At 36.2% G+C, this 15,574-nt stretch overlaps 1 protein-coding gene across 1 annotated transcript; it reads right to left on the bottom strand.

The window, feature by feature from the left end:
- Nucleotides 1–8,721: 8,721 nt before the first annotated feature.
- On the bottom strand, nt 8,722–9,054 carry LOC128042537 (uncharacterized). Its single transcript, XM_052633904.1, has one exon. The coding sequence runs from the start codon at nt 9,052–9,054 to the stop codon at nt 8,722–8,724; it is 333 nt and encodes a 110-aa protein (XP_052489864.1).
- Nucleotides 9,055–15,574: the final 6,520 nt, after the last annotated feature.

Genomic DNA, 15,574 nt, shown 5'->3' with positions numbered 1-15,574 from the left:
TTCGCAACTTTACAGGGTTCGTACCTTTATAGCTCGTACCACTTGCTAAGCTCGCAACTTGCATATTGGACAGCTCAAGTTTCCTTGAAACTTCTCCTTCAACTTATTCCAAGCTTTTTTAGGAGTCCCATAAGGTTGAGTTGATGTTGTCTTCTCTACAAGCAGTCCTTAATGACATGCTTTGGCAACTTCTTTCTTTTTAACAAGCTGCGGAAACAAAAAATTAATATAAAAACATACCATTTGTTAAGCAGCCCTTCAAAGATCATAAAAGCTCTGATACCAATTGTTGGCGATGAGGAGTAGTAGAGGAAGAAAACAGAGAAACAGAACAAGGCAGCAAGATTCAAGAAATATTTTTACTTGCTTACAAATGTGCAGCAAGGGAGCTTATAGCTTTTAGCTCATTTTGCTCATTTTTTCAATCAGAAAAACAATACATTTATAACTAAATACATCACCAAATACTCAACTAATCCCACTAATCAGCATTGGGACTATTAAAACATTGCTTGTACACATAAACAAGCCACCTAAACTAGTTATTCAACACTTAATGTATCAAATTGTCATCAAGCTTGTTCATTTTCAACTAGTTTAATTACAATGAAACTAAACAAAAAAAACATTGTTGTTACAACAAGCATACGTGCTGTAGCATGTTTACAAGCTGCATACACTTCAACCAAAAATATCACATCAGCATGGTTGGCCAATTTTCAACACTTCTCCTTAGACTCCATGCTGCAAATACAAATCATTCAACAATTTTTAAGCTTGGTAGTCAAAAGATACTTTTTTCAAGCTAAACCTACTTAAGCAATACATTTTCAACCTTGGCCTCATTTTCAACCAAATTTGACTCACACAATTGACCATACTAGTCTTTTGTACCAAAGATTTGTTCATCAAATGGAGTATTCTCCTCCTTCACAACTTTAGTTGACAACACATTTTTCCTTGTTCCCGTGTTCATTACAATCCTATTTCTTCTTGCATATATAGCTTGCGAGTATAATTTGCTTGCCTTCAGTTTGCCATTTTGGTTTGCACCAACTCGAGCTTGCATTTAGACCATCCGCCACTTTGGCTTACACCCACTAGGGTTTGCATTTATGTTGTCCGCCAGTTCGGCTTGCAATTTAACAAGCTCACATTTTAACAGGCTTGCACTTTGCTTATTGTCTTCAACAGGCTCACAACTTTGGCAGGCTCACACTCTACTTTCTGTCTTCAACAGGCTCACAACTTTGACAGGCTCGCACTTTAGCTAACTGTCTTCAATAAGCTCGCACCTTTGTAGCTCACATTGAGCTTCCACATGTTGCTGAGCTCCCAAATTTGACAGCCTCGCGCTTTGCATATTGTCTTCAACAGGTTCACAACTTTACAGGGCTCGCACCACTTGTTGAGCTCGCAACTTACACATTGGATAGCTCACATTTCCTTGAAACTCCTCATTTAGCTAATTCCAAGCTTGTTTGGGAGTTTCATAAGGTTGAGTTGATGTTGTCTTCTTTACAAGCAGTCCTTAATGACATGCTTTGACAACTTCTTTCTTTTTAACAAGCAGCAGAAACAAAAATTAATACAAAAACATACCATTTGTTAAGAAACCCTTCAAAGATCATAAAAGCTCCGATACCAATTGTTGGCGATGAGGAGTAGTAGAGGAAGAAAACAGAGAAACAGAGTAAGGCAGCAAGATTCAAGAAATATTTTTACTTGCTTACAAATGTGCAGCAAGGAAGTTTATGGCTTTTAGCTCATTTTGCTCATTTTTTCAATAAAAAACAATACATTTATAACCAAATATATCACCAAATACTCAACTAATCCCACTAATCAGCATTGGGACTATTAAAACATTACTTGTACACATAAACAAGCCACCTAAACTAGTCATTCAACACCTAATGTATCAAGATGTCATCAAGCTTGTTCATTTTCAACTAGTTTAATTACAATGAAACTAAACAAAAAAACCTTGTTGTTACAATAAGTATACGTGTTGCAGCATGTTTACAAGCTACATGTACTTCAACCAAAAATATCACAACAGCATGGTTGGCCAATTTTCAACAAAAATATGCATCCATTTTTCCAGTATTCACCTTTGTGCTTTCTTCCGCAAAGTAAACAAATTGGAATAATGACATTTCTCGTTGAGCCCCTAATACTGTTCACTGATATAGATGGTTACTTGACTCAGTTTCTCTCAGACCTGACATTCTTTAGAGCTAATTTCCAAGAACCTGAGACTATCTAGCTCGTTTAAGCGAGGGTTACAAACTAAGAGTCTCGACTCTCTTTCTGAATGCTCGGGGAAGCTTAACCTTCTTATCTAGGCTTTTGACTCGTTCAACCATCTTTTCTCGTTCAGTTAAGTCTACAAATTCTTTAAGGTTAAGCGAGACCAATTGAACTCGAAGTTCATCTTGTAATCCTCGAAGGAATCGCTTGCATGTTTCTCCTTCTATCGGCACTAGCTCAAAGGCATATTTTTTGAGTCACAAGAATTTCCATTCATAATCAACAACTAACATATCATCTTATTTTGGCATCATGAATTCTTACTTTTTGTCCTCAAGATACAATTCACTGACGTATTTCTTTTAAAACTCAGACTAGAAGAATGTCCAAGTAACATAATCGGCCAACACATGACAGATGACTACCAACCAACACTGATATGTCTCTTCTTTGAGAAGAGATATCGCACATGTAACATATTCAATAGGTGAACATTCTAATTGTTGCAAGACCCGTTCGGTTGATTCTACCCAAATTTTGACTAAAGAGGGACAACACCTTTCAATCCCCTAAATTTGGCCGCTCCATATTTCTAAAACTCTTTTATCGGGGCTCGTCGAGCTACGACTATTCGTGCAGCTTGCGGAGCAGCTTCTTTTACTCGCTGAAGTACTTGCGCTATGGTGTAAAGTAAATTCTTATCACATTGAGACCTTCTTGGCGAGGTCTATCAGATCTATCTTGTTGGGCTCCGACTTAACCAATGACAGGTACCTCAACCTCTAACCGATTCTTACCATCGATGGAGTGATCACTACTATATATTCCATCAGCAATAGCATTTCGTGATTCGTTTAACATTTTAGTTATAAAATAAAATAATTCATAATCAACATCCAAATCTCGATTCAGACTTAATTTGACCTTAACATGTACCTCTAGACTCAATTTTGAGCTTGATTTAGTCTGAGAATCGACTAAACCTCCAAACTCTAATACCATTAAATGTAACACCCTATACCTTACCCGATCATCAGATTCAAGCTACTAGATGTCACATTCTTTACCAAAGCAACTACGATAGAGTTCCACTTCAATTTAATAATTAATACATATTATTAAGTTCAAAAACATTATTACAACATATTAAACAATCATATACGAGCTTATGAAAGCTCGTTAGGTGACTCGAGGTCGAGTAAAGACCAAATTGTAAATTTTTAAACTATTGGATTGATGTCACAATTTCGAGGGTTCCAAGTCACGACGTAATTCATTGACTTCCTCCCGTTGCAAATTTAAGAGCCCAACATCACAACATGATCATCCTTTTCCAAAAGGGTCCAATTAGTACCAATTCATACTAGCCTAACAAATTGGCTAATTCCATATTCAACTTCTTCAACATATAAACATACTTTCAAATGCCTTATATACTATTATAAATGCATCATCACTATCAAAATCATTAAGATAGCCATTCAAACTCAAGAACTAACCATAATATACAAGACCATTTCCACCATTTGAACCACTAAAACTATAGGCCATATATACATATGAAAACTTTAATATTTCAAAATGAAACTTTATTTGACATATGCGAATTCAATATATCAAAAGGCCATATACAATATGAGATTGACTCGACTATAGGTACATTCCATGTATTAAAAAAACATAAGGGATTGTACAAGCATTACTGAGTCGAGGGTTGTAGTTTGGAAGCTGAACTAGTTCTCAGTGCTTCAAGATCCACCTAAACCTGCGTACAGAATAAACAAACCATACGCTAAGAAATAAAACTCAGTGGTACTTCCATGATTCAAGTCAATTAAACATTAACGTTAGTTATATAAGCATAATCAATTCAAACTTTAGATCAACGAATTTACATCTAATTCATGCCAAACACTTCATTTAACAAATCACTTACGCATATATTAACTTATTAAACTAATTTATTTAACAACTTGCTATTTAACATAACATATCATGCTATCAACAATAAGGTACACAAGCTTTCATTTCATAATAAGCCAATTACTAATTTCTTTATCTCATTTCATATTCAAATCTATCAAATTGCTCTGTTTTCATATGAGTTTGTCGATGCAAATATAGTAAACAGATATGAGTTTGTCGGATATCGATCCCATGAGGATGGTTGTCTTTTGTCTATCAATGTCAGTGTAATAAATAGATAGGAATGAGATAAATTATGAATGTAATTGTCGAAGCAATAACTTGAAAAAATTAAGATAAAAAAATGATAATGATAAACTGGGATCCCCAACATGAATATTCAACAGAATGTTAAGTGCTCACAAGGTATAAAAGGATAAGTGATTGTCAATGCATTAAATTGCAATGAATATCTTACCAATCTTAACTTCTATATTTAATCAAAGAATTAAACATGCACATTAGCCACACCTTCCGATAATGGCAATGGAACACTATTAAGAACAAGTGGATTAAATTCCTCTAATCCTCAAGCAACTTCTGTTGTCATGCTTATTAGCTTGAACTGTCACTACACCTTCTAGTGTCAGTGACTGCAACAATACTTCCATGCTAAAAACATTCAAACCCAAAGATAAAACCATAGAAGCAAGATTGAATAAAATAACATTTAACCCAGAAATCATGTGTACTTCCATACTAACATGAAATCGAAAGCAATCACTATTGTTAGAAAAGAAAAAACTAAAAGAAACAAGTAGAGAATACTATTCCTAGACAACTCAACGTGAATCTATCTATTCTTTCTTGTGTCGCACTCAGGGCTCCTCGTCAAGAGCTAAGTTGCATCATTTTCACGTCGATTCACCCATCGGAGCTTAAGCCACCATAGCCAAAAGCTTCCAAGGGTATGTTGAAGAAGATGATAATCCAAAAAGATCTCATTTTGTTTTCTTTTTATGTGAATATTTTTATTTTTCCCTAAATAGCTCCGGTGTCTTTTCATCAGAATCATGCTGCCTCTGTGCATACAAGTTAGTTGTATCAGACTAGATAGCTCACGTATTTTTGTTCTTATCCAGACAACTGTCAGATGCGGCGACAATTCTGGGTGCAATCTGAAAATACTCATGCAGCGACATTAGTATCGAAACATGACAAAATTAAAGATAAATAAGCTAAGATCCACTGAGTTATAAAATGTAAATTACTGAACTGAAAATGCTAAAATATGTGCTTAATATAACTAAATAGGAACAAATTAACCAATAAGTAGGGAGAAAGAATATGTTCTTTCTAGTACTATCACACCCCCAAACTTGAGTTTTTACTTGTCATCAAGTAAAACAGAAACTGGCAAGGCTACACAAGAATTCTCTAAGGTAAATGATCATTCTAGCAACTTGAATCACCTAAAATCCCAATGAATGATTCACATTCAGATGAAAGAATATTGTATCGACAATGCATAAGTATGAATGAATAATATTACATCTTCATCAAAACCAGCATCATGCTTCAAATCCTAAATTCTATCTACCAATACAACATTTATTGTATAATATATGTTTTTTTTTGTGAACAAGGGATATCGTTGAATTACTGTACTCTTGTTCTTGAGAAGTAACGATAGAGTGTAACAAACCCCTAGGGAATACGTAATTGTGCTGACACACACTCGTGCAGCGATAGCTTTTGGCCAGATTCATTTTTCTAACACTTGCGTTGAAGTGTTCCCTTTTTAACATTTCACAATACACCCACTTTGAAGTGTCTCTTATTCATAACTATATATACATATGAGTAGCTGTAGAAGATAGATTCATTCAAGATTCAAGAAATGCTACTAGTCATCCATTAATAATGCAACCTAAATCATTCATCAAAGAATTGAAGATATAGTTATCAGTCAAATTTATCCAACTCATTCATTGATAGTTCACATTATTCAAGAATTAAGCATCGAATGTAACAAAAATTTTCAACACATTTGCATTAACCACAAATAAACATTGCATGCTTCATTAATATTAAAAAAATAAAAATGTGGGTGTGTTTCCAATCCCCATATGCGTTCCCCCAAACTTAAAGTTTGCATTGTCTCCAATGCACTAAGATTAAAATATAGTGACAATAACAATGCAACGACAATGTTCACTAACAAAATAAAAATTGCAGCTACATGCAATGCATGAATACTTCAGCTAAAACTTAAAATAAACTAACTCAGTTCTCTTCATCCATCAATGTGGTTGTACGATATTTCTTCTTCCTCTTCTTTTTCTCCTCCTTACGCTTTTTGTCTTTGGAGCGCTTTCTCTTCTTTTTTTTGGGTTGCTTCTTGTGTAGGAAGGGTCACCTTGAGTGGTTCGATATAGACAACTATCGCCAATGAATTGTGGTGCTCCTCACTTGTTACCTCTACAGCTTCCGCCAGTCTAGCTCCATCTTGCTCCAGGTTATCATTAGTTGCATCCACAAACTCAGATGCATTGATAATATCTTCAACAGATTCTTTCTTAACAGCATCTGTCTCAGTATTTTCTTCCTCGTCCTTCTTATTCACAACTTCAACACGAACGTCCTCCTCTTCCACAAAAACTTCCTCCTCAACAGCAGACACTCATTAACCAGTAATGACATCACCCTCGACCAGGCTATCAATCATTTGCATGCACTCCTCAATGCCCCTTGAGTCATCTTCTTTCTTAACATCAGAGACGTGTACAATAGGAGGGGATTCTACAGATCTGTCTCGGTCCCTTAGGTTATTTTCCTCGAAGGAATGTTCATACTCTTGGATAATCAGTGGGAACATTATAAATTCTAAGAGTGGGGTTGGACTTAATTGACGTAATGTGGCTACAATAGAATTGTTATAGGCCCTGGTATAAGTGTAGAATAAATTTTGTGATCTGCCCATATCCTCTATTATAGTGACAAGCTCGATCTGCCTATTGTTGATGGAATTGGCCAACTTCTCGATACCCTTCATTTTGCACAGAAATGATGTTTCTACAATCAAGTTTGTTCCCTTGCTTTCTGCTTTGTTTTTTCCCTTCATTGTCTTGCTAGTCTATGCCTCCTTCATTGTCGACGTATCTTTTCCACGAGTCATTCTTTGAATAGATGCTTCATTGATCGAGCCCTTATTTTTCAAGACCTCTTCATCATCATTGGGCACGATTCATTTCTGCTCTCACCATAGCATCACCAACGATGGGAAAACCAAAATTCTAGTTTGCCTTACGGCGCAGTCAGTAATTTCTTGGTATAATATTACGCCAACATCAATCTTTCTGCCATTGAAAATTGAATGTATTAGGCACATTCTATCAAGTTTGACTGTGGTGTTTTGAGTAGAAGGCAGTAGCCTACAGTTGACAAAATGAAACCAGATTTTACTTTGTAGTGTTAGGAAGCGGTGGTGCAATGTATAATTCTTTTGACGTAAACTCTTCAACAATGCTCCTTTGACACATAAATCCTTCACCAACAATTCCCTTTTTGTCATTTGTGATATCCTCAATAACCTTTGAGTGTTCATCGACATCCATCTTAGTGTTGTACAGCTCATTGATTTTTGTAGCATCCCATGGGATTAAACCTTTTTGAAAAAAGATAAACTCCAACTCATGGTCATAAAGGTTAGCGTAAAAATCATGTACCAATGAATGAGAATAGCTTCCAGGATACGTGCAGAAAGTCTCCCACTTCAACTTAGAGATGGTTCTGGAGACTTGTTTACCCAAGTCTTTCTGTTGTGAAAAGAGAATACCCTGTTTTGGGTGGAATTTTCTCTTTAAGATGTTGTTCTGAAATCGGTATTTGGCCACTTTTATTAAAAAGATCACCAGTTCCTTTTTTTCCATTGGCATGGAGGATTCCGACTCACGAACTGCGGTTACAGAGGATGAGTGTTCTTCAACAGGTTTAGTGGCTTTCTTGACAGATCCTCTCGTTCTTGCCATATTTTGTTTATTTTATGGAGTGAAGATGGTTTAAAGGTGTAAAGGTACGAACTCAAGGAAGAGAAAGTGAATAAAAATTACTGCTTGGGTGTTTCACAGTCGGCACAGTGAAGAGAGGTTTATAGTGAGTGAAAGAAAAAGATGGAAATGTGTGATTTTCTGAAGGGAAATAAAGCTGGTGGGAATAATTACATCTAATGAGAATTGTGTGTGCTCAAACAGATCAAACGGCTAGGTGACTTTTGATTAAATGGTGGGATTTGAAATTTTTTATTCTTCCCTCATTCTTGCTGAGTCAGAAGTGATAGTACAATAGTACGAACTGCGTTGACAATAAAGCCCAAGTGCATCGACAATGGTACCTACTTATTCTACAAAAATAGAAAAAAATAAAACAAACTTGAAGAGAAACAAAATTAAAATAAAATAAAATAAAATTACAGAATAAATTTCATAAAAATTAAGATTTTTTGACCAATTTAATAGTCTCTGCCTGCTTGTGATCAATATTCCCAAGATAATGTTTCAATCGCTAGCCATTCACATTGAATTGGTATCCATCATTTGAATCTTTGATTGTGACTGCACCATGAGGAAATACTTCGACGAATTCGAAAGGTCCAGACCAACATGAGCGCAATTTACCTGGGTCCAGCTTCAGTCTAGAATTGAATAATAAAACTTGTTGACCCGCGATAATTTGTTGCTGCAAAATAATTCTGTCATGCCATCGTTTAGTCTTTTCCTTGTAAATTGTAGCATTTTCATAGGCATTTCGCCTATTCTCCTTTAGTTCAGTGATATCCAACAACCTTTTATTTCTAGCAGCTTCATAGTCCATGTTCACTTGCTTAATTGCCCACATTACTTTGTGCTCTAGTTCAACTGGCAAGTGACATGCTTTCCCAAAAACCAATTGATACAGCGATATCCCTAATGGAATTTTGTATGTTGTCCGCAATGCCCATAAAGCTTCATCCAGTCTGGAAGACCAATCTTTCCTCGAAGGGTTTACAACCTTTTTAAGAATATTTTTAATTTGTCAATTCGGTACTTCAGCTTGTCCATTAGTTTGTGAATGATAAGTAGTAGCCATTCTATGATTAACTCTATATCTTTTCAGTGCAGTTGCCACTTGGTTGCAATGAAAATGCATACCCTAATCACTAATCAATGCCTTTTGTGTGCCAAAGTGAGCGAGTATATGCATGTGAAAAAATTTAAGCACTATTTTTGCATCATCCTTTGGGACTGCAACAGCTTCAACCCACTTCGAAACATAGTCAACAGCTACTAATATATAAAGATTTCCAAATAAACTTGGAAATGGTCCTATAAAATCCATACCCCAAACATCAAACAATTCAACCTCCAAAATTGGCTGCTGCAACATTTTATTGCGTTGGGTTATAAAACCTGCGCGCTGGCACCTATCGCATTGATTCACAAAATTGTGGGTGTCTTTGAATAATGAAGGCCAGTAGAATCCTAATTGGAGAACCTTAGCGGCAGTTCGTATGCCACCAAAATAACCTCCATAAGGAGCATCATGACAATGCTTTAGGATTGAAAGCATCTCATCTTCCAGAACACAACATCGAATAATGTTGTCATTGCATACCTTCAATAAATGTGGCTCGTTCCAATGATACTTCACTACTTCACGAAGAAATCTTTCTTTTTGTGGCCTGTGACACCCAATGGGATTTTCCACACACTAGATAATTAACCAGATATGCATACCAAGGGGTTGCATCTACAATAAATAATTTCACATTTGGGAATGCGTCAACAATTTGAAGTATGTTTCCATCTTCGTTTCTAATTTCCAATCGAGACAGATGATCTGCAACTTGATTCTCTGAACCCTTGTGGTCTTTTATCTTGATCTCGAATTCTTGCAATATTAAGATCCAGTGTATCAATCTTGGTTTTGCATCCTTCTTCGCAAAAAAGATATCTCAAAGCTGAGTGATCCATAAATACAGTAACCTTTGCGCCGACAAGATAAGAACGAAACTTGTCAACAGAAAATACTACAGCCAACAATTCTTTCTTTGTAGTGGTATAGTTTACTTGAGCCTCTATAAGATTTTTGCTAGCATAATAGATGGCGTGACATATTTTTCCCTTGCGTTGTCCTAGAACAAGACCGATAGCAAAGTCGTTTACATCGTATATAACTTCAAAAGGTTGAGGCCAATCTGGTGCAACGACAATGGGTGCATTTACTATCTGCGTCTTCAATTGAATGAAAGCATCAAAACATGCATCGTCAAAGAAGAATTTTTTATTCTGTTCCAGCAATGAGCATAAGGGCTTTGTAATTTTTGAGAAATCTCTAATAAATCTTCAGTAAAACCCCGCATGCCCAAGAAAACTGCGAATACCTTTCACATTTATCGGTGAAGGTAATTTCTCATTGATTTTCACTTTAGCTTTGTTTACTTCAATGCGTTGACTAGAGGTGCGATGGCCTAACACAATGCCTTCAGTTGCCATGAAATGGCATTTTTCCCAATTTAAAACAAGATGTGTGGCTTTACATCGCTACAATAATTTATCCAAATTGTCAGCGCAATGATCAAAATCATCCCCATAGACTGAGAAATCATCCATAAATACCTCTAAAGAATCTTCAATCATATCCGAGAATATTGCCATCATGCACCTTTGAAATATGGCTGGTGCATTGCAAAGACCGAAAGACATATGACGAAAAGCAAAAGTACCAAAAGGACAGGTGAAAGTTATTTTCTCTTGATCCTCTGGTGCAATAGCAATCTGGTTGTACCCAGAATAGCCATCTAAGAAGCAGTAATAGGCTCTTCCAGCAAGCTTGTTTAACATTTGGTCAATGAAAAGAAGTAGGAAGTGGTCATTCCTTGTGGTAGCATTAAGTTTGTGATAATCCATACAGACTCGCCATCCCATAGGAATGCGTGTAGGAATTAATTCGTCTTTTTCGTTGCTAACCACTGTGATGCCACTCTTTTTAGGAATGCATTGCACTGGACTTACCCAATTACTATCAGAAATAGGGTAGATAATTCCAACATTAAGCCACTTTATAATTTCTTTATTAACAACTTCCTTCATCTTCTCGTTTTATCTTTTTTGTTGCTCATTCGACTGCTTGCCTTCATCTTGCAACTTGATTTTGTGCATACAAAAAGATGGGCTAGTGCCTCGGATATCAGCAATACTCCAAGCAATAACTCGTTTATGTTGCTTAAGAATATGGACCAATTTCTCTTCTTGAGTTACATCCAGTGTTGCGGAGACAATAACTAGGAGAGTATTATTATCACCAAGAAAGATGTATTTAAGATGAGTAGGTAGTGGTTTCAATTCCAGAATTGGAGCTTCATCAATAGATGGCTTAAAAATTGGAGTTGTTCTGTTGGCTAAGTCTAAGGATTCAATCTGCCATCCATGCCTGAGTTCAATATTATTAGTGTCAACCTTACTTTCACAATTATCTAAGGATTCATCATCAGATGTCATTACAAACTCCTTAGAAAGTATTGTGCTTTGGTTATTGAATTCTTTCCCAATTAAATCATCTAGCACATCAACAATATGGCATCCTTCTTTATCCTTGCATTGAATAGATTCAAAAAAAATTGAAGGTAACGTGCTAATCATTAAGTCATATGGTCAGTTCACATTTGCAAACATCAATAAGAGTTCATTCGGTGGCTAAAAATGGTCGTCCCAAGATTATGGGTACCTCATTGTCCGCCTCGCAGTCAAGAACGATAAAATCAACCAGAAAAATAAATCTACCCACACGAACTAAAATATCTTTGATTTGCCATTCAAGTTGACCCAAAGATCGATCAGCTAGTTGCAATGTCACTGCAGTAGGTTTCATGTGACCAATTCCCAATTTTTTGAAAGTAGATAGTGGCATTAGGTTGATGCTAGCTCCCAAGTCGCATAAAGCCTTGCCTAAATAATGGTTGCCAATTGAACATGGGATAGTAAAGCTCCCAGGATCTTTCATTTTAAGGGGCAACTTATTCGTCAAAAGAGCACCACGCCCTCTATGAGTGCAATAGTTTCCATATTACTGAGCTTCTTCTTATTGGACAAGAGCTCCTTCATAAATTTCTCATAATTTAGAATTTACACAAGAGCATCTACTAAAGGAATACTGACCTGAAGTTGCTTCAGTGTGTTTAAGAACTGTTGATATTGCTTGTCCTGCTCATTCTCCTTGAATCCTTGTGGAAAAAGGTAAGAGTGGAGATACATCTGCTTGCACCAACACCTTTGGTTGCGTTGATAGTTTTGGGGGTCAGACATTAGGTATATAAGTGACAATTTGTGGAACTTCTTTGTCTGATGCATCGACAAGCTCTTCAAATTCAACCTTCTCACTAAAGATTATTTCACCAGTAGTTTGAGTTGTGACAGGAGAGTCTGTAGTTAGCTCGACAGTTTTTTTACCACTCCTAAGCGTGATAACCTTGCAGTGTTCTTCCCCCTTTGGACTGGGATTTTCCGTGTCACTAGGTAGTGTGCCTGGTGGTCGAGTATTCAGATTCAAAGTAAGTTGTCCTAATTGTGCCTCCAAAGCCCGAATGGAATATGAATTACCTTGTACGATAGCTTCTATACGAGCCATATGCTCCCGCATTAAAGCCTCAAAAGCAACTAACAGGTCAAAAGGAGAAGCTTGCGTGTACTATTGCTGTTGATGTTCTAGAGCATGCTGATTCGGAATGTCGCAACACTTTGTCTAGCATTTTGAGTTCCCCAAGATTGTTGATTGCGTGCAAAATTATTATAAGAGTTTCCATAAGAATTGTTGCAGATGTTACTGACATAAAAGGCATTTTCTGCATGTTGTGGACAATCTTCATAACTGTGGTTGTCACTACAAATCTCACAACAAAATCTAGGAACATCAACTTGTTGAACGACTTGTATAGGTGCAACATCACTATTCCCTTGCATATTTTTTATCATATTTGCAAGAGAAGAAACTTGAGCACTAAGTGCAGATATTGCATCCAATTCAATAACTCCCGAAGTAGCTTTTGCTTGTACAACTCTAGAGATAAGGTATTGATAATCATTCTGAGCAATTCTTTCAAGAATTCCAATAGCATCATTATAAGTATAATCCAGCAAAGGTCCATTGGCTGATGCGTCGACAAAATTCCTCGTGTGTGAATTCAGCCCATTATAAAAAAACTCAATTTGTGTTTCCTGTTGAATGTCGTGCATGGGACAACGTCGAAGCAAAGATTTATAACGTTCCCATGTGGTGTGAAGATTCTTATTGTCCAACTGATGATAAGCTGTAATATCATTTCAGAGACGAGCATTCATTGTCAGCGGGCTAAATCGCAAAACAAACTATGTTACTAGTGCATTCCAATAAGTAATTGATCCGGTAGGTAGCTCAAGGAACCATGTACGAGCTCTTCCTTGCAAGGAATAAGGAAATAATTGCATCTTCAAAGCGTTATCAAGAATGCCTTGATGACTAAAGGAAGCACAAATCAATAAAATAATTTAAGATGTTCTTGTGCATCTTCATATGGCAGCCCAACATATTGCCTATTGGAATTCAGCATCTAAAACATTACTGGCTTGAGTTCAAAATTTCCAACTTAAATTACTGGCCTAACAACTCCTGGTTGTAAGTCATCCAAGACAGGTACTACAAAATCTTGTATAGTCCTATTTTGTATTTGAGCGTCTTGCTGCAGCAGTGGGTCATTAGCAATTTGGTTCTGCATTGAGGGTATGACTGCATTGTTTCTTGGTAAAGTCATATTCATTTGTTCTTGAAGTCTCCTCTGAATGGTTCTTTCAATTTCTGGATCAAAATCGGCAATAAACTCTGAATTGCTTCGGGTCATACAACACCTAAAATAAAATGTGCAAATAACGAAAAAAAGCAAATTAGTTAGTAGCAACTAAACATTCTGAAATAAAAACAAAACAAATAAACATCAAACAAACGCCATCCTAGGCAACGGTGCCAAAACTTGATCGGCTATTAACGTCACAGTAATAATGTGCAAGCGTACACTGTCGATGCAAGTATAATAGACAGATATGAGCTTGTCAGATATCGATCCCACGAGGATGGTTGTCTTTAGTTTATCAAAATCAGTGTAATAAATAGATAGGAATGAGATAAATTATGAATGTAGTTTTCGAAGTAATAACTTGAAAAGAATAAGATAAAAAAATGATAATGATAAACTGGGATCCCCAACGTGAATATTCAAAAGAATGCTAAATGCTCACAAGGTATAAAATGATAAGTGATTGTCGATGCATTTAATTGCAATGAATATCTTACCAAGCTTAACTTCTATATTTAATTAAATACTTAAACATGCACATTAGCCACACCTTCCGATAATGGCAATGAACCACTATTAAGAATAAGTGGATTAAATTCCTCTAATCCTTAAGCAACTTCTGTTGTCATGCTTGTTAGCTTGAACTGTCACTGCACCTCCCAGTGTCAGTGACCGCAATAACACTTCCATGCTAAAAACATTCAAACCCAAAGATTAAACCGTAGAAGCAAGATTGAATAAAATAACATTTAACCCAGAAATCATGTGTACTTCCATACTAACATGAAATCAAAATTAATCACTAGCGTTAGAAAAGAAAAATAAAAGAAACAAGTGGAGAATACTATTCATCAACTTGAATCTATCATTCCCTCTTGTGGCACACTCAGGTCTCCACGTTAAGAGCTAAGCTACATCCTTTTCATGTCGGTTCACTCGTTGGAGCTTAAGCCGCCATAGCGGAAAGCTTCCAAAGGTATGTTGAAGAATATGATAATCCAAAAAGCTATCCTTTTTTTTCTTTTTATGTGAATATTTTTATTTTTCCCGAAATAGCCCAGGTGTTCTTTCATCAGAATTATGTTGCCTCTGTACGTACAAGTTGATTGGACCAGACTAGATAGCTCAAGCATTTTTGTTCCTATCTGGGCAGCTGTCAGATGCAGCTACAATTCTGGGTGCCATCTAAAAATACTTATGCAGCGGCATCAGTACCAAAACATGACAAAATTAAGGATTAATAAGCTAAGATCCACTGAGTTATAAAATGTAAATTACTGAACTGAAAATGCTAAAATATGTGCTAAATATAACTAAATGGGAACAAATTAACCAATAAGTAGGGAGAAAACATATGTTCTTTCTAGTACTATCAATGAGCATGTAGTTTCATTTCATAATATCATTTCCAACGAATGTAAGTTATCAAGTTTATCTTTTACAATCCCTATTAACCAAACTCGGACACAAGACAGATACACAGATCATTCAACCAACACACCAATCTTATAACACCTTATACCCGACCCAATCATCGAATCCGAGCTACAAGGT

This window comes from Gossypium raimondii, chromosome 7, assembly GCF_025698545.1.
Source record: "Gossypium raimondii isolate GPD5lz chromosome 7, ASM2569854v1, whole genome shotgun sequence".
NCBI classification, from domain to species: domain Eukaryota; kingdom Viridiplantae; phylum Streptophyta; class Magnoliopsida; order Malvales; family Malvaceae; genus Gossypium; species Gossypium raimondii.
Note: the sequence above shows the minus strand (reverse complement) of the source record. Positions and strands in the feature narration are given on the sequence as shown.

Excerpts from the sequence above, each read along its gene's own strand:
- LOC128042537 (XM_052633904.1), bottom strand. The coding sequence starts at position 9,054 with ATGTGGGCAATTAAGCAAGTGAACATGGACTATGAAGCTGCTAGAAAT.